At 22.6% G+C, this 19,645-nt stretch overlaps 4 protein-coding genes across 6 annotated transcripts; 2 read left to right on the top strand and 2 right to left on the bottom strand.

Moving 5' to 3' along the window:
* Positions 1 to 51: 51 nt before the first annotated feature.
* Positions 52 to 5,744, top strand: LOC122860132 (golgin subfamily A member 1). The gene is made up of 8 exons (XM_044163815.1): positions 52 to 486; positions 582 to 981; positions 1,046 to 1,134; positions 1,413 to 1,541; positions 2,690 to 3,214; positions 4,166 to 4,630; positions 4,702 to 4,932; positions 5,017 to 5,744. Exons 1-8 carry the CDS (start codon positions 376 to 378, stop codon positions 5,170 to 5,172), a joined length of 2,106 nt encoding a protein of 701 aa, XP_044019750.1. The 5' UTR covers positions 52 to 375; the 3' UTR covers positions 5,173 to 5,744.
* Positions 5,745 to 5,821: 77 nt separating this feature from the next.
* On the bottom strand, positions 5,822 to 14,819 carry LOC122860137 (long-chain fatty acid transport protein 4-like). 3 transcript variants are annotated; one of them, XM_044163823.1, is made up of 10 exons: positions 13,720 to 14,107; positions 12,366 to 12,795; positions 10,677 to 10,827; positions 10,049 to 10,286; positions 9,738 to 9,963; positions 8,796 to 9,000; positions 8,527 to 8,719; positions 8,294 to 8,440; positions 7,915 to 8,210; positions 5,822 to 7,833 (listed from the first exon to the last, which is right to left on the bottom strand). In XM_044163823.1, exons 2-10 carry the CDS (start codon positions 12,548 to 12,550, stop codon positions 7,525 to 7,527), a joined length of 1,950 nt encoding a protein of 649 aa, XP_044019758.1. In that variant the 5' UTR covers positions 12,551 to 12,795; positions 13,720 to 14,107; the 3' UTR covers positions 5,822 to 7,524. The 3 variants fall into 3 exon arrangements, with proteins under 3 accessions (XP_044019758.1, XP_044019757.1, XP_044019759.1); XM_044163822.1 differs by having other exon boundaries at positions 12,366 to 12,630; positions 13,720 to 14,087; XM_044163824.1 differs by lacking the exon at positions 13,720 to 14,107 and adding an exon at positions 14,620 to 14,819 and having other exon boundaries at positions 6,302 to 7,833.
* A 92-nt stretch (positions 14,820 to 14,911) lies between these two features.
* LOC122860154 lies at positions 14,912 to 17,056 on the top strand. The gene is made up of 4 exons (XM_044163844.1): positions 14,912 to 15,431; positions 15,520 to 15,888; positions 15,952 to 16,500; positions 16,577 to 17,056. Exons 1-4 carry the CDS (start codon positions 15,333 to 15,335, stop codon positions 16,910 to 16,912), a joined length of 1,353 nt encoding a protein of 450 aa, XP_044019779.1. The 5' UTR covers positions 14,912 to 15,332; the 3' UTR covers positions 16,913 to 17,056.
* An 861-nt stretch (positions 17,057 to 17,917) lies between these two features.
* Positions 17,918 to 19,616, bottom strand: LOC122847341 (kinesin-like protein KIN-7L, chloroplastic; the record flags this gene model as incomplete). The annotated part of the gene is made up of 2 exons (XM_044144915.1): positions 19,220 to 19,616; positions 17,918 to 19,131 (listed from the first exon to the last, which is right to left on the bottom strand). Coding segments are annotated over exons 1-2 (1,353 nt in total), but the record flags the coding sequence as incomplete, so codon positions are not given.
* Positions 19,617 to 19,645: the final 29 nt, after the last annotated feature.

Below are 19,645 nucleotides of genomic sequence, written 5' to 3'. Positions count from 1 at the left end.
CACCAACATGAAGAAAAAAAAAATCCAGTATGGCAGATTTGTTGCCTAGCCCCCCCATCATCACCACCACCATCATCAACATCATCATCAACGTCGTCGTCGTTGTGTGTTTTGACTTTTGTGTATAAAAATTACTCCAAAATTAACAATAATAAATAATAATAAAGCCATGTGAATGTTAACATAAAAAATATGTGTTTAAACAATATAAATATTTATTTAAATTTATTACTATAACTTTGATTTATAAACGTCATATTATTTGACAATTGTATTTATTTTATTTTCTAATCAGTTGTAATATTTATATGGTGACGTTGACAGATGTAAAAAGTGTCATTGTATTATTAAAGTATCTATATTAAATTTAAAATAATGTTTGCAAGTTTAAAAAATAAAATACGTGAAGAAATTGGTAGTGATGTATCAACAGTCGTTAGAAATGCTGGATCAATTAGAAATATTAATTCAAAACATCTGTCACGAGTAAGGATTTAATTTATGACTCACTTTATGATTATTGTAAAAAATTAAATAACAAAAACTTGGACTTGTTTTAATTAAATAATTTTTTATTCTAGACAGAATCATCAAGCAGTGTGAGTGAATCACAAATATCACTTGATGAATCTTTTGATAGCAGTGCAACAATATCATCATCACCAGCTGTTCAATATAAAACAGATAATAATTTTTATGATATAAAATTAACTGATGGATTACAGCTAACACCAAAAGATTATAAAAAATTAGAAAATCGTGAAATTGAATGGAAAAGAAAATTAATAAAAAAAGACCATGAATATCAAAAAAAAATTGATAAAAAAGATGATGAATGTAGAGCTAAAATAATAGAAAAAGAAAAAGAATGGAAAAAATTAATGGATAAACAAGAAAAAGATAAATTAAAACTTGAAGATGATAAATTAAAAGCTGAAAGTGCAAGAAGAACATTAGAACTAGCACTAAGAGATGCTGAAGGTATTATTTTAATTATTAATTTAACAACATATGTCAAAGATTAATAATTATAATCTGTTTTTAGAGTATAAAAAAAAGCTTCATAGCTTTCAAGAAGATGCTGAACAATTGGAAGGTTTTCAAACACAAGAAATGGCTAAAATTAAACACTTGGTATTGATTTATTTTATTTTTTTAATTAAGGTATTTTTATTAGTCTAGAAAAGATTGTTTTTTTTTATTTATTTTTACGATGTGTATGATTAGTCATTTCATCAGAGGAAAAATAAAATTTTTTATTGACAAAGATTTATCAAATTAATTAGATCATTCAATTTCGATTTCGAAATTTCTTTTGATAAATTCTAGAGTAATAAAAATACCTTGATTTAGTGTAAAAAAAGCATACTTAAATTGTCAATGAAAATGTTAATTAATTTAATTAATTTTAGCTGTTGTCAAAAGAACAAGAAGTTGACGAAAAATCACATCATTTAAAATCAGCATTGAGTGAAATTGAAAATTTAAAATCTGAACTTTCACGACTTCGAAGATACGAGGATGAACTTAACAATGTCCAAGTAAGTTAATTATTAAATTATATTTTTATAAATATTTTAATTTCATCAATGATAATGTTGTTTTATTGTTTTTTTTTTTTAATTTTAAATTTTTCTACAAAGTAAATCACATTTTGTTTAATTTGCTTTTTGTATATGTTCAGTTTTTATTATTTATTTGTCATGTTCACAGTCGCCACATGAGTCACTAATCACCCAAACCATTAAATTCATTATAAATAATATTCTGAATAATTTTATTTTAAAAAAACACACTCAGTTTTAGGCTACTGATTAAAATTTAAATTTAAATGATAAAAAAAAACTTTCGAAATTTGCTCCACATAGATTACAAAAATTTTATGCAAAAATGCTTTTTTTAAATTAAAATTTTATTTCGTTTAAAAATTTAATTATAATTTTCAGATTTATTTTTTTAATTTATATTTTTTTTCGCTTTATGTTTCGCTTGCTCAGTACTTTTTTATTTTATACAAATTTTTATTGCACATTTTTTATTTAAATATATTTATCCTCACGCTATGTTTTGTGAAAAACAAATTATATATAAATCGGTAATATCACAGCGAAGGTTAATGAAAAAAAAAGAAAATATTTACATATAAAAATTCGTGTGAGAAGATTGAAAAAAGTTAACAACACAAGATACACTGGAGAAGAAATAAAAAGGTTTATCCTTTAATTTGTTGCTGCTACTGCTGTTGCTAGAGGTACGTTATTTAAAAAAAAAAAAAAAAACCAAAAAGAAAACCAAATTGCTTTGCTGCTGTACAGCTAATGAATTAATCTCAAAATATCGCTTCTACCGGTGTTTTAATTGAGAGATTAATAAATTCAAAATTAATTGCATGCTTGTAAATACACTCAGGTGAAAAATTTTATAACCAATCATAATAACAATCGAATCATCTTCATCAATATATATATTTTTTTCGATTTATATTTAACAAAAAAAATTCATAAATAAACAATAACAAAATACATATATTTTTTTGATATTTGTTTTTTAATTTTTGCTTTGGTGTATGTGTTAAAAAAAAATGAATAAAAAAAATGGTAAGAAATGCTTTAAACTGCACTGTAAAATTAAAATAAAAAAAAAAAAAGGAAATGTTTGAATTTAATTAATTGAATATATTTATTTGCAGGATGAAATGGAAACACTTCGTCATACAACACAACGTGAAAAAGCACAATTATCTGGTGAATTAGCACAAACTAAGGAAGAGGTGCGTCATTTGAATGTTAAAAATTTTGTATTGGAACAACGTGTTGCACAATCAAATGATCAATCAAATGTTGATGAAAGAATTGCTGATTTAATGAGAGAACGTACATTATTAGAGCGTAAATTAGAAGAAACACATTTACATTTATCTGATATTAAAACAAGTTGGTCTGGTAAAATATCAAGTTTAGAAACACAAGTTGGAAGATTAAGTAGACAAGCTGGTGAAGAAGGGGTTGAAAGAAGACGTGTTGAAGAAGAAAATGATAAATTAAAACAACGTGTTAAACAATTAGAATCTGATATTGAAATTAATAATGTTGTTATGGCAACAAAAGATGCTAAATTATTACGTATGACTGAAGATATTGATGAAATGGCAACTGAACTTAAAGAACTTCGTGCAAGTGTTGATGATGAAGTTGAAGAATTTAAACGACAAATTGTGAGTTACAGCGAATTTGAAATATAACAAAAATAAAAATGATGCATGGACCTGGAACAAAAATTTCTATAAAAAAAAAAATTATTTTAATTATTAGCACGAAATAATTTTATAGTAATTTAATATCACCTTATTTATCGAAAAAATTTATATTTTTGATAAAAATATTTGGTCAATACTATTTTCTCAATTATAAAATATTAAATCTATAAAATTTTTATTTGCATTTATAATCTCAAAGTGCCTTAATTAACAAAGAAAAAAAATTGTAAAAAAAATTTTTTTTTTTAACTCTAGAATGCACAATTTTATTTGCTTTTAAATGCTTGACTTACACTTTTTTTTTATTTTATTTTTTTTTCTTTATTAATTTTCAATTATGCATGCTATCACATTTTAATCATTCAAAGAAAAAAAACACATGACAAATAATTCGAATGAAATATATTATATAATTTTATTATTTTTATTTTATTATAAAAAATTTATTTTTTGTTTTTTAATTTAAGTATAAAATTTACAATTTACAAGGTAATTCATATGATTATTAATGTTGTCTTTTTTATGTATCACAATTTTATCAATTGTAATAATTTTATTTACCGAATAAAGGTTTGACAAACGGAAATTAAAACAAAAAAAATAGCATTTTTTTTTTTTTCATTTTGGCTTTTTTATTTATTATTTTTATTATCAAGTAATTTTTACGTCCTTCCAAAATCCTTGAGCTGATTTTTTTCGACAGCTTATTCCTGTCATTAAATTTGATACTTAATTAGTTTTATAAATATAATTATCTCCTTTTTTTTTTTTAATTTTACTAATAGAAATTTCCTGCACGGATGGAAAATAAATTTATTTATAATGCAGATGAAGAGTATAAAGTTTAAATAAATATAAGTAAATGTTTTAATGATTGTTTTTTATTTTTTTATTATTGAATGTTATTAGAAATCATCAGCGGGAGAAATTCAGAGTCTAAAAACAGAAAAGGCTAAATGTTTGAAACAATATGAAGAAGCTAAAATTGAATTGGAACAATTAAGAATAGCTTGTAATGCTGAGAAAGAAAATAATTCATCATTGAATATTCAACTTGCACGTATACGTGAAAATTTAGAATCAGAAAGAGTTAATTCAGCAACATTGAGAATAAATTTTGAACAAGAAAGAAATGAAAAAGATTCAATACTACTAAGAAATGCACAAGTATCACAAGATTATGAAATTGCTTTACAAAAAAAACGTCAACAAGAAATTGAAAATATTGAGTTACAAAATAAAATTGATAATCTTGAAAAGAAATTATTATCATATGAAAATATTGAGACTGATAAAAAAAATAATGAAGGATTAGAAAAAACATTGAGAAGTAATTTATCTGATTTGGAAGAACAATTGAATGAAAAAACAAAAGTAAGTTGACTTTTTTATTCTTTGATTATCATCGAATTTATTGCTTATTAATATTATAATTATTTTTATAGACGATAAAAGTACTTCAACAAAGATTAGGTGATATGAAAAAAACACTTCAACGTGAATTAAGAGTACCATCTTCATCATTTGACAGTGACATTGATCAATCAGCTGCAATATTAAGTCCAAGTTCATCAAAAACAATAACAGCTAAAAATTCAAGTACACCAGATGATGATGTTAATTTTAAATATCTTAAACATGTTTTAATTAAATTTCTTACTAGTCGTGAATATGAGGTATTGATAAATCATTTCATCTATTAATTTTTCCACTATGTTTTTTGTTTGTAATTATCATTAATTTTTTATTGACTTTTAAAGGCATTACATTTGACGAGAGCTGTTGCAACATTACTGCATTTTTCACCAGAAGAAGAAAAATTATTACAAGAAACATTGGAGTGGAAAATGTCGTGGTTTGGATCAAGGCCAAATTTGGGAATTGGACAAACAGCTAATTCAATTCCTCCAAGCTGATAGTGAGTTAATTTCTCCACAATGGAGATTTAAAAAATAAATTATTTAATTTGATTTAATGTCAATTGCCAGAATAGTTGTCAAAAAATAATAATTAACGTATTAAATTTAAACAATTAATTTATTAAAATTTCGTATGAATTTTGTTTTGTAAATTATTATTGAAAAAATATTTAAAATTATAAATTAGAATAATTTTTAATTCATATAGCTTATTGTCTCGAATAAATAGTATTTTTTTTTGTTTTTTATTCGTAAGAAAAAGACGTCATTATTGATAGAAAAAATAGCTTTAGTTTATAAACTAGTTTTCGATCAAATTATTCAAAAATTAATAAATAGAAAATTAAATAAATGAGCTAACTCATTGTGCCTGATTATTATTTAAAAAAAAAAGAGGTTGTATAATTAAATTTAAAAATACTTCGTTATCATTCCTCAATTTAATTTATATCACGACAAAATTATTCCAATTATTTAATCTAGTATAAAGAAAAAAAAATTATGTCTGAGATAAAAATGTGAAGTGCAATAAAAATCGAAAAAAAATTGAAATAAAAACATTAATTGAATTTTTTAGTCAACCAAGATTTATATAACAAAAAAAAACAAAAATGGGTTTAATTTATAAATATTTAAAGACTGTATATTGTTAATTTCATTTGTGTTTAAACTGTTTTTATTTACATCCATCGTAATCTCGAACTTTTTGGTTTTTTAATTAAAGCCCTCTCATTTACAAATTTTTTTTTAAATTATATTAATTAGAGTATCTAATAAGCCACGAAAAAAAAAAGATTTTTACCATTCATTTTTACTTTTTCAATCATTAAATTTATACAATCAATTTTATATATTTTTTCATAACGTGCTGTTTGAATTATAATTTATTTAGTCAGGGAAACAGTTTATTTTTTTAATTTGACATACATGCAAATAACAGTTAAACATTTCTATGACAAAGTACACATTGAAAATAATTAATTTCAAAATGTATCAATATAAATATACCTTGTCAAAATTATTTAAAATGTTATTTTTCAATTTTTTTTTTTAGCAACAATTTGCTTTAATCGTGCCAATAATTGATTTTTGTTTTCATTATTAATTGTAAAATTGATCCTAATTATTATTTCATTATCAGTATGTGAAAGTGTCTATATTTATTATTGATTATTTATTTGTATAGATATAAAGTTTTTTTGAGCAAAAAATTGCCACATAATATTGTTGTCATGTTTTAAATTGACTAAATTAATTATGGACGATTTTTTCCTCTTTTTTATTAAATATTTTCTTTATAGAAATAATCGTCGATTAAATAATGTTAACATATTGCCTGTACATTTTAACTATAAAATCATTAATCAATTCTATTTTTTTTTTACATAGCTTGGTTTTCGTTAATTCAATTTTAATTATTTCTTCAAATCTTTTTATTATTTCGTAAACAAAATTAAATTCATTACAGTACATATTATTATGCTATTTACATATTTCAGATGTAATTAGTGGCACATCTGAAGGCCCATTTTGCAGACATTAAAATGACACTTGAATGATTTTTTTTTTTTCGAAATTAAAATTATGTTGTGTTGAATTTCGATTTTTATCTATTTATTTTTTTTTTTTTTTTGCAGAAAAGACTTTTAACTATTATAAAATTGATAATTAATGATGATTTTATTTTATCGATCAACACGATAATTAAATAGTTGGTCCAGACTCTAATTTCATATGAAAAAATAGCGGTAAGAAGAATAATTTGGTGTTTATTTTATTATTTTATTAATAAATAAATTTATTATTTATAATTAAAATTCAAAATTTTATTTTTTAATTTGATACATAAATTTTGATCATTTATTTAAAGAAATATTTTATCTATTATCAATGAAATAATTTTTTTTCCTTTCAATTTAATTATTGTACTAGATAAATAATCTTTGTACTTAGTTTTCTAAATTTTGATAAACACACATACACACACATACACACACAAGTACTAGTGCAAAAAACAAAAAAAATATAAATAAATAGAAATAATAATAAATTTAACATTAATTCTGTGTTATTATTATCACACTTTTTATCTTCTTACCGTAATATTCTCAAAGAATAAACGAGCAAGGAAAAATAAATATAACAAAAAATAAAAAATACAAATAGATTTATAATTAACTAGAATAATAAAATAATATTCAATGTCTTGGGTTTTTTTGTTTATTATTATTATTATTTTGATGTAATTGTTGTTAAATTTTTTTGAGTTATTTCGATTTCACGTTGTGAAATTGGACTTGTCTCTCCCATCATTTTTTAGTTGTTTTTTTCGAATGAGTTTTAATAGTTTTATAATTTAGCTGAACCAGATATTATTTCTTCATATAATTCAGGTGTAACTTCAACATACTCTTTATTACCAGATCTAAAATATACTTTATCTTGTATTTTATTTGGATCAAAGCCTTCTTTTTGTAAATTAATTTTTTTAAGTTTAAATGTACCAGTCATTTCAAGTTCTTTGACAATTCGTAGAAATATTGGTCGTGCATACGACGGAAGTGCACGATCAAGACCTTCAGCAAGTGCTTTAAAATCGAGCAAACAATCTGGATCAACAATTGCAGCCATTCCTGCACGTCCTTCCATTCCTGGTATCTATTCAATCAAAGAAGTCATTCAATAAATTTTTTTAATCACAAAAAAATATAAATTACTTGAAAAAAAAATAAAACAAACCTGAACACCATATACAGTTGTATCTCTAAAACCAGCAACATTACTAACAACACCTTCAACTTCAGCTGTTGCAACATTTTCACCTTTCCATCTAAATGTATCACCAGTTCTATCTTTGAAATAAAAATAACCAAGTTCATCTTGAACTAATATATCTCCAGTAAGAAATGCCTTGTCACCTTTTACAAATACATTTTCAATTACTTTTTTTTTTGATGCTTCTCTATCAAGATATCCATTAAATTCTTGTGATGCATTTCCTTGTTTAATAAGACCAATAAACATTCCAGGTTCATCTGAAAATTAACATTTAATAAATTAATTTTTCTTTCATATTTTTACTTGTTAATATAATTAATAATTAATAAATAAAGCTTACTTATTTCAGCACGTATGCATAAACCATCTTGTCCTCTAATTGGTTCACATGTTTCTGAATTAATACGAATTACAGCAACTGGATGAAGTGATTTTGGCAAAATTGAAGGAACAAAACCAACAGCACCAACTCGATTATCAACATTAACTAAAATCCAAAAAAATAAAAAACAATTAACAACTTGTTTGTTATTTATTTGTAAATTATATATAAATCTTTTAATAAAAATATACCAATGTTTGCATTGCCCTCACTGGAACCATAAACCTCAGTAACTTGTTCAATTTTAAATCGATCGACAAATTGTTGCCAAAGTTGTGGTCTCATTCCATTACCAACCATCAGTCTTACTGGATGTTGTTTGTCTTCTGGTTTTTCTGGTGCTGTTAATAAATATCTACACATTTCACCAATATATTCAGCCAACTGTAAAATATAATATTTAAAATATCAGTTATTTTGATGACAAAGAATATGTGATGATGAAAAAAAAAATACTTACAGTACAATTGTATTTGATGCAATCAGTCCAGTATGCAGATACTGAGAATTTAGTTCGCAAAACACTTGGAATTCCTTTGACCAATGCACAACCAGTACCAACCATACCACCAGCCATATGATAAAGTGGTATTGGATTGTACATACTATCACTCTCTGATCTCAATCCAAGCATATGGTATGTTCCCATTGTCACCAAAAGATATCTAAATAAATCAAATTATCATACATCAATTTAGATAATAAATTAAAAATCCAAGGATTTCCGGGTTGCACTTGGAATTTTCTTGAGGTCATAAAACTCATGTACATCATACGATTGTTAGAATTATCTATAAATATATTCAACTTATATCGACACGTAATCCCATTCTCGCTAAGTTGTAAGGCTGCACTTATAGGATTACTCAGACTATTATTTTTTTAAAGCAAAGTGAACGAAAAAAAAAAAATAAAATTTGTCTCTACTTTGTAAATTAATTTTTAGCTATTTAAAATAATAAATATTAAATTATTATATAATAGTTTAAAGTTTAAATTTATATCAAAGTTTTAAAAGTATATTAGCTAGAAAATTACAAGTTAAAATGTCTTGAAACAACATTAAAACGACCTACATTGTTTCATCAATAAATATGTATAATTCATGAATATTGGCTGTGTGATTCAACAATGACTTGACCACAAGTTAAATTTGAATAATTTTTAATACATTCACATACGTTAATTGTAAAAATAAAATTAAAAAAGAAAAGTACAAGAAGTTAAATGAACTTTAGAATTATTATTTCTTTGTTTTTTTATTTATATAATCATGAAATATCAAGGCTTATTTTTTTAATAAAAAAAGAATAAAGGGTTATAAAAAAAAAAAAAAAAATCAATGTTATTATAAGGTCAAATAAGACGACATTACATAAATAAATTGGCATTTAACACTTACCGTGAATTTGGAAATAATACAGCTTTTGGTAAACCAGTTGTTCCACTTGTAAAAATATACAACAAATTATCTCGATAGCCTGGTATTTCACTGACAACTGGATCATCAGATGATGCTTCTGATAATAATTTATCTAAATTATATGTATCTTCTTGAATGTCATCAAGTCCAGCACCTTGTTTGTAGTACGTTATATTTGGCATTGAGTTTCGAATTTCATCGACAGCTAATTATCAAATAAATACAAAAGAAAATATATACATTAATTAAATTTACATCAATAAAATTTATAAATAGTTTATACGACAAACCTGATGATAATTCTTGGCCATATATTATTGCTTTTACACTTGCTATTGTTAAACAATGTGTAAATACATTTAGACGTAAATTTGTATTAACCAATGCAGTTATAACACCAATTTTTCCAAGTCCAAGCCATGTTGCAACAAATTCTGGTCTATTTGGCATCATCAATGCAACTGCATCACCTTTTACAAATCCAGCTTTTTGAAATACATCAGCTATCCTGTTGCTATAATCATCCATCTTCAAAAAAAAACAAAATTCATTAATTAATAAATTATTTAATACTATTTAATTTAATTTTTTACGAAGGTGGGATAGACGCGAAGCGTCCCACCATAGTATTGTTTTCATTATTATTATTTATTTTTTATTTTTTATAATTTTAATCATTTAATGATGTCTTCCAGTTTTTATGCACATGCTCATGATAAGATATTGTCAATTATAAAGTCCATGAGTAAAAAAAAAATAGTAATAATAATTATATGATTATATTATTGAAAAGACTTAATCATTTTATAATTATCTACTCATTTGTTTTTTAAATTAATAATGTCACGCAATATGACGTCTTTGAGGACAAGAGATATGTAAAATAGAATTAATAATAAATTATAAAATTTTACTTACATCAGCATTTGTCCATATACGTCCTTCAAATATAAAACATGGCTTGTTGGGATAAAGTATTGCCCTTTCTTTGAAAAGCTTCATCACAGTTGAATTGTTTTTGACATATCGTTTTGTCTCTCTGTCTGCATTTATATAACGATATAAAAACCTTAAAAAACAAAATTTATTAATAAATTAATAAACCTGATAAAAAAAAGAATAATAATAATATAATACAAAAAAGAAAAACAGTTTTTAAATATTTATATTTTAGATAAAATTATATTGATAAACTGTGACTACTGATAATACTATCGACATTAGTATGTCATATATTTTTAAAAAAATAATAAAATAGCATAAATATAATTTTAATAAATAAATATAAATAATTTTAAATTTAATTATTAATCAAGTTGACCATAAGGTTAACCGTTTTATGATCACCTAATCAACTTGAATCATCAAAGTTTAATTAAGCAAAATTTATGTCGGTATTGAATATTCAATTAATATTTACATAAATATCAAAATGAATATTAACTTTTAGCAATTAAAAATATTTTTTACTTTGAAAATAATTTTAAACATCTCGTTAGTTACATTAAATATTTAATAGTTTATATTTTTAATGATTAATTTTAAGGGCTCTTATTAAAAATATATTTCATCATTAATTCAAGTAATTACTAAGTTGATATATCACGTGACCTTATTACTATTTTTTTTCAATTTTAAATGTATTATTCAATTTTTAATTGAATTTTAATTTTCATATGCAGCAGGAAGTTTATTATTCATTCATGACATAATGATATTGAAATAGAAAATCATACTAATTTTAGTTGACTAATTTTTTTTTTTAAATATTAATATGAGACTCAGCTGTTATCAAGAATAATGAAATGAAAAATTAATTCAAATTTAATTTATAATTATTCAATGACTATGCAATCATAATTACATTTTCATTAATTTGATTTCTACAGTTGCAAACAATGATAGAAAAAAGTTTCGAATAACTGTGATACTGAGAATGTTTTTTAATTAATTAATTTTACTATATATAAAATTGTTTATTTAATTAATTAAGTAAACAACATGTTTTTCTCATGCATATGTCATTTCGAAATTGAAGTATCGATTTACTTCACTTCAACATTATCCTTGGTCAGCCAAGCTTGTCTCTCCCCTATTTCCCTTACAAAAAAAAAAAAATGAACAGACAAAAAACCATTCCAGACAGTTATTATTCGTCTCTTCAAAATATCTTCAAAAAAAAAATATTTAAAAAACAATTTAATTTGTATAAAATATAAATTGTTTGTCATCGTTAAAATTATCATATCGCGACATAGTGAAAGTCAATAAATGAATATACAATTCTAAATTTCAGGTCGTGGCCTTTGAATAAATTTATAATCTACTATTCTAGACATTATAAAAAAAAAATAAAAAAACAATATATAAAAAATATCCAAGCGAAAAATAAAATATATCTAAAGACAATCAATATCATAAAAATTAAAGATAAGTGTAAATTTTTAAACTAATAATAATATATATAAAAAATTAAATAAATTCTATTTTAAAAATATCATATAATCTATGATTAAAAAAATAAAAAGATAAAATTTTTATATAAATAATTAATTAAGTATTAATAATGGAAAAAAAAAAATTTGTAAAAAATAAATAACAACTTACTTGATGTCTCGTGGTAATGTCCGTAATATCACATAAATTTTTCGATGATATTTGCATATTAATGGTACAAATATTGCAGCAAGTGTTATTTGTGTAATTCTAGTATATGAACCAAATTTAGTTATAGCACCGGCAGCCATGAGTAGGCCTATTGCCAGCACAATAAGCACCAATCTGACGTCCATGCTTTGATAAAAGCACTTGAAAACCAGGACAGCCCCGTTGTATCAAACTTTTTTTTATATATCCAGTCACAATCAAACCCCTGGATTTAAACACACAATATACACATACACATACATAAATACAATATCACTTCAAACATAAAAAGGAAGGGCAAAGTGTAAGAAATAATATTGCAATATGTATATTATATATTTATATTTATATATGTGTGCATATGTCTCTGCAAGTGTCGAGTCAATATATTCTGTCAACAAAAAAAATGATTAAATTAATTTAAAAACATTTATTTAATTTTATTTAATTAATTTTTTTTCAATCTAAAAATATTATATTTATTTTTTGTAATTTACCCTTTTTTTTTTTTAATTATTTTTTAATTATTGTACTATTATTTTTTGTCTGATATTGTGTGGGGGGTTTGAGAATAATATAGGGTTGAAATAATTTTATAGAGAACTGCATTGTAACGATCCGCACATGCGCAATTAATAGGGGATGAAAAGAGAGAATATGCAAGACGATGATTGGACAAATTTATGGTAAAATTATATTTTTTTTTTTTTAAAATTTTTTTACACTCTTGTTATTTATTTATTTAATTTATTATATGTATACTTTGTAAGAACATTTTTAGATATTTATATAAACATGAAGGGGATGAAATTTAACTTGCACTTGATGCTAACTGGCGCATGTTATAAAAAAGCTGTAAAAAAAACGCCAGAGGAAAATTAAATAACGGGGTGGATAAATAAATCAAAAAGAAAAAAAATATTTTCTTTAAAAATTTAAACTACATGAAAAACAATTTTTTTTTTTTATTTTTTTTTAATAAAGAAACCTTTTGACTGAAGTCACAACGAGGGTGAGACGTTTCTATTTGTTTTTTTTTTTTTTTTTCGTTTTTCATTTCGATATCGATCAGTTGCGTGTTGAACTGCTAATATTATTATTATTATTTTTATTAACTGTTGTTTTACTTGTATAGTGGAAATTTTTTAAAATTAAATTATACATATTGAAAAGCTATATAAAATATATAATTTAAAAAAAAATGATATTGAAAATAATAAATTAGGCTATGTTAAATATTGATTTAAACAACTTTCAATAAATAACATTTAAATAATAAATAAAATTATAATTTAAATATAAAAATATCACTCACAAGTTAATTATTTCATTTATTTTTAAACCATAAATTTAAATGTCTTGAAATTTTTGTACAAATTAATAAAAAATAAATAAATTACACTTGGGTATTTTTTTTTTTTAATCAAAAATTGATATACACTTTGTTTTTTTATTGTAAAAATTAAAAGTAACTAATTGTTATTGATTTAATAAAAAAAACTAATTAAACAATTATATTTATACACTATTTATTATGAGTAATTATCAATAGTTTAAATTAGCTATCATGAATGATTTTTATGTGAAAAAAAAAACGATAATTTTAACACATTTTGAAAATCGAAATGAGGATAATATTTCGCGACAACATCGACTACCGTGTCGAAACTCAACTGCGTTTTGTCTTCTCTCCCACCAGTCTTGATCATCATTCGTAACCCTCCTCACAAATTTCTACGTTACTCTCTTCCTTCCATTTTCCCTCAAACGTTTTCAACATTTATAATTTTTTTTTTTTGTTTTGCGCGAGCGCATCTAACACCCACGTCACACCGGTTTTCAACAAAAATAAAAAAATAAAGTTTTTTAAAAAAATCTGCATTATTGGCAATGTAATGCTTTTTTCAAGTATACAATAAGTACTTTTTTTTTTTTTTAATTATTTATTCGTTCAATATACATAAAAGGCGATAGAAAATTGGCGTGGAAATTTATTTTTGTGATATTTATGAGTTTACTATGACAATGAAAATATATTAAAAACATTTTTTTTTTTTTTTTTAATAATTAATAGTGTTAAACGATTATTATATAGACAAATATTATTATTTTTTTTAGAGGTTTATTTATTTTTTTTTTGATTAAATATAGATCAACATGATTTTACTTGTTTTTATATTAAATTAAATAATATAACTTATCAGTATTTACTTACAGCTTTGTGATTTTATATGATGAAAAATATTTACAGTGCTATTTTTGATAAACAATATCATAATTAAAAAATAATTAAATCCAAGTCAATAAAGTAAGTAAATAAGTTATTAGATATATAAACTCTTTAAATATTTTTAAAAAATATTAATTTGTTTTTTTTTTTGACATATGTAAATAGTAATTAAAAATTGGTTATATATTAAAATAATTTTTAAATAATAATCATAATAATTTTAACAAACGAATAGTGAATTTAAATTGAAAATTAATCGAAATATATATTGGAAAAAAAATTAATTGTATTTTAAAATTGAATAATTGTGAAAAATTTTGTTTTTGGGAAAGTATAATTATTTGGCCTTGTTATAAATAATTAACCTTGTTATAAATAAAAAAATTTTTTTAACCTTAAGCCTTAATATCTTGTCCTAATTACGTTTTGACAGAATATAAAATCATCAAAATTTAAATACAGTAAATAAATAAAATAAAAAATTTAGAACGATTTAATTTTTAGATAAGAAAAAATCGTAACGAGGCAACAGATAACGTTAAAAAAACAATTAAAATTTTTCTTTAAACTCATAAGCTCTAGAATGTTGGAAAAAAAAAAAACACTTGTTGTCTTAAAATAATATTGGAAAGATTAATTTAATAAAGAAAGACAGAAAAAAAAAAAAAAAATTAATAACTGTTATACATTTGAAATGAATGATAAATAAGAATAAAATTAACTGTTGGAATTGTAAAAAAAAACGTAAAATGAAATTTAAAAAATTAATTCTATTCCTGGCATTATTAGTGAGTATGGTTAGTAAATTATTATTATCAATTATCAATGTTAAAATGACTGATTAATATTATTAAAATAAAATAAAAAAAATTCATTTTAAAATAGAAAAATGGAACAAGTTATTGTTTAGAAATCTCAAACAAAGAAGACAACAAATATCAATCATTAATTTTACCTAATCATAACGTTTATTTAACGAAAAATTTAACTAAATTATGGGATCGTCGAATTGGAATGTTAGGAATAATATCACTTGAAGAATCAGAATATTTAGACACCATTTGGTCAAATATCATTGATGAATATCAAAGTTATATGGCTGAATTTAAAAGATTGGGAAAAAATTACAACTCTTGTTTTAAATTTTTCAAAGAAATCCTTTCAAGAGCACTCACATTATCAATGCGCAGCAATAATGATTGTTTAAATGTTCACAGAACAAATTATACTGACACTGTTTCATCAAAAATTCGTGTAAGTATTAATTATTTTTTTTTTTTTCAATAAATAAATATAACTATTTAAATTTATTTTCAGTCTGTTGAGTTGGAAACAATATTTCCACATTGTTATCCACATTATACAACAAGAGAAATTTTAACTTGTCTTGATGATTCATCTAAAAACAAAAGTACCATTGAACACTATGATAATGCTTTTTATTTTATTAAAAATTATCATCATAATATATTTAAACCAATGCGTAAATGTATTGCAAATATCAACACACATATTAATGAATCCATTCTGTATTCAAAAAATGAATTTGAATATTGTATCCAACATCAAGAAAGTGTAGAAAAAAAAAATGATACATTTGATATTTTAATTGATGATAATTTAAAAAGTATTGATAATAGTTATCAAAAAGCAGTTGATGATATTAAAATGAAATTTCAAAAAAATATAGAAAATTATGTAAACAATTCATTTGGTTATTATGATACTTATGAAAATTTAACTTGTTGTAGTTATATACCAAAAAATTTTCTAATTAAAAAAAAATATAAAATAATGAGTGATAGTGAAAAATGTTTTGATATGCATTTAGTTGCTTCAGAATATTTCAATAATTCCATCAGTAAGGTAAGAAAATAGTTATTTAATTTTGATAATTTTTAACATATTGTTTAAATATTCTGTTTGTTTTTTTTTTTCGCAGGCAAATGATCTTGAATTATTTACAAAAAGCTGTAGTCAAGATGACATATTATCATGTAATGAAACTGAAATACTTCCAAGTGACACATTTAGAACAATATACAATAGTATAAAAATAAATATGATTAAAGAAAGTAAAATTTCGATATTAAATATTTACAATTGTCTTGATAAAATTCAACAACGTTTTAGCAGTATTGTTAATTATGCAAATTTTCAATTTGATTTGTGTGTTTATAAACAATATAATGCAAGTGTTTGTCAAGTTCATATTGCCAATGATAATTGGCTATTTGGTTTTATTTGGAATTCTTCAAAAATTCCAAATTTAGGCTGAATAATAATTAAATATACTCAAATAAATTTTAAGTCAATATACATAATAATATTTTTAAAAAAAGTAAAAGATTTTAAATTATTTATTGTGCCTTAAAATTTATTCATTTAAACAATATTTTTTAATAAATTAATAACTTGTTAAATTTAATTTCTCTTTTTTTAAAAAAGAACAATTTCTATGATTTTTTTTTCAGCCTTTTAAAAATGTTTTTCATTCAATTGAAGTTTCAAGTTGAATATTAAAATATTAATTATCAATTTTTTAACAATTCAAGTATGATTATAATTAAAGTAATATATTAATCAACAAAAAATATATTTCTCGTTGAATTTTAACATATATAAATTTGATACTAAAAAAAAGAAATATACCTGTTGAATAAGTAATATGTATATTTTTTTAAAAATGATGATGAGTGCCAGCACGTGATTATTTGATCATTTAATTATTTTTTTAATTATCAAGACCATCAAGATTATCAAGACCAGATGTATCTTTAATTGGACTCAAAACACTTTGAAGTGACATTCTCTTTCTTTTTTTTTTCAGTGGATCCAAAGTAACAATATCATTCTGAAATTTAAAAAAAAAACAAGTTAAAAAAGTTGACATTTAATTTTGATCAAAAATAAATTATATTAATTAAATTTTTACTTTTTGGTGTTCATGTACATTATCACAAGTACAAGTTGATATTTTAGCAACAATTGGATCCATTATTTCAATTAATTCACTATTTTTTTCTTCTAGCTCTTCAATTTTTTTTTTCATCTTTTTAATTTGTAAATCTTTTTTTTCATACATTATCTCATATTTTCCTTGTAGATCTTCATATTTTGCTTCTAAATTTTCATATTTTATTACTAGATCATCGTATTTTTCTTTTAATTCATAATGCTCATCAAAAAGCTCAGGACTTTTTAAACCACTATTGCATTTTTTTGAATTTTTATTATAAATATCTTTTGGAAAAAGTTTTTTTGTTTTTGCTAGAAATAATTTTTCTTTTTCAGCTTCATCAAGTTCTTTTTCGAAATTCGAAATTTCAAGTTTAAATGATGATGATATATTCATTGATGTACTACGTCGAAGTGGATAATTTAATTTACTTGTACATTTATTATTTTTAACTTTTAATGATGACAAAATTTCTTTATTTTTAGAAATAAAATGTTGTTCCAGCTCTTTAACACTTTCATTACCAATCAAACTATTTCTTCTTTTCAATGGAAATTTATTGATTAATTTTTTATCTACATCTTGTGTTTTTAATTGTTCAATTTTTTCTTGAAGTTCAGACATTTGTTTGACTAATTTTTTAATTATAACTTTATCAGTTACTTCTTGATTTATTCTTGGTTGATTTTTAATTACTTTAGCTCGACGAGCAAATGTAAGAGTTGATTGTGTTTCCTCCAATGCTGCTGGTGTTACAGTACAAATAACCATTGTTTTTGAATTACCACCTAATGATGGTTGTAGCAATCTAGTTAATTTACTATCACGATAATTAATAAATGGTATTTTATCATTGGTTTTTTTTTTATTTTTATCACTAAGCTGATTAATAACTGAGCACAATGATGAAAGTGAACGATTTATAAATCTACCTTCATTTCTTCTTTCATTTGTTCCACCAGCTTGTTTAGCATTTTCTGATCCAGCAAGATCAACCAATGTCAATTGTGATGTTTTTATTGTACCATCTGAATCATCACCAATTTCACATGACTCAATTGTTATTCTCAACAACACATGACTTCGATTACTTTTTTCATTCATGTTTGTCTCACCAACATGACGATTATTATTTACTTTTTTTAATTTTTGTAATACTTCTTTGGTTGTTTTTAAAACAAGCTGTTTACAGTCTATCAACACATTGCCATTTTTATCTTCTTTTATTTTTAAATGTTTGTTGTTTTTGTTGTTATCAAATAAGTCTATTACTTTCTCATTGTACAATTCAAAGTAAGAAAATTGAAGTTGATAATCACGACTTAAATCATTTTCAATAAAATTAAATATGTGACTAATGATGAGAGGAATTAATCCAGTATCTGTTTTTGATCCAATCATTGTATGTGTTTTTCCTGAACTTGTTTGACCATATGTCAAAATTGTACAATTAATACCAGATAAAAATTCATTTATTATTGGTTGAACAGTTGATATAAATATATCTTGATTTTTCGAATCAATATTAAATATATTATCTAAACAAAAAAATTAAATAAAAAAATATTAATCATCAACAAGAATAATATTAATAATAATTTTAAAATTAAATATGAATTTTCTTACCAAATTGATAATTTATTTTTCCATCTTTTTGATAAATAGTGTTTCCATCAACAGCCCATTGTATTGGCAAACATTTTTTTATTTCACGTTGTATTAATGGTCTCATTTTAACAACAACTTGAACATTTTCATCAGACATTTTTAATAAATTTTATTCACTTGCAAAAGATAAATTATATTTACTTTTAATCACCATAAATTTAAAATTAATTTATCACAAAAATAACTTGAGACTTTTGTAGAAAAAAATTAAAAATAATCAAGCATGTTTTCGGTAGTTTTGTTAACTGTGAAAAACACAAACTCAAGCGACTTGCTCATTCAGTGTTTACATAAATTTACAAATAATATTTTGATATTTTAAAAACCAACTGATTATTTACTTTGTTGTATTGTTTGATAAACTATCTAATAACATTTCGTTTA

This window comes from Aphidius gifuensis, linkage group LG1, assembly GCF_014905175.1.
Source record: "Aphidius gifuensis isolate YNYX2018 linkage group LG1, ASM1490517v1, whole genome shotgun sequence".
Taxonomy (NCBI): Eukaryota; Metazoa; Arthropoda; class Insecta; order Hymenoptera; family Braconidae; genus Aphidius; species Aphidius gifuensis.
This window is presented reverse-complemented; position numbering and strand designations above follow the sequence as displayed.

What these genes read in the sequence shown, in the direction of transcription:
- LOC122860132 (XM_044163815.1), top strand. Translation starts at nt 376, where the DNA reads ATGTTTGCAAGTTTAAAAAATAAAATACGTGAAGAAATTGGTAGTGAT. An exon ending in AGCACTAAGAGATGCTGAAG is followed by an intron (nt 982 to 1,045) that starts GTATTATTTTAA and finishes ATCTGTTTTTAG; the next exon opens with AGTATAAAAAAAAGCTTCAT. An exon ending in AAGAATTTAAACGACAAATT is followed by an intron (nt 3,215 to 4,165) that starts GTGAGTTACAGC and finishes GAATGTTATTAG; the next exon opens with AAATCATCAGCGGGAGAAAT.
- LOC122860137 (XM_044163824.1), bottom strand. Translation starts at nt 12,550, where the DNA reads ATGGACGTCAGATTGGTGCTTATTGTGCTGGCAATAGGCCTACTCATG. An exon ending in GCATCAAATACAATTGTACT is followed by an intron (nt 8,720 to 8,795) that starts GTAAGTATTTTT and finishes TATATTTTACAG; the next exon opens with TTGGCTGAATATATTGGTGA. An exon ending in CAACTGTATATGGTGTTCAG is followed by an intron (nt 7,834 to 7,914) that starts GTTTGTTTTATT and finishes TTGATTGAATAG; the next exon opens with ATACCAGGAATGGAAGGACG.
- LOC122860154 (XM_044163844.1), top strand. Translation starts at nt 15,333, where the DNA reads ATGATAAATAAGAATAAAATTAACTGTTGGAATTGTAAAAAAAAACGT. An exon ending in TGGCATTATTAGTGAGTATG is followed by an intron (nt 15,432 to 15,519) that starts GTTAGTAAATTA and finishes ATTTTAAAATAG; the next exon opens with AAAAATGGAACAAGTTATTG. An exon ending in TCAATAATTCCATCAGTAAG is followed by an intron (nt 16,501 to 16,576) that starts GTAAGAAAATAG and finishes TTTTTTTCGCAG; the next exon opens with GCAAATGATCTTGAATTATT.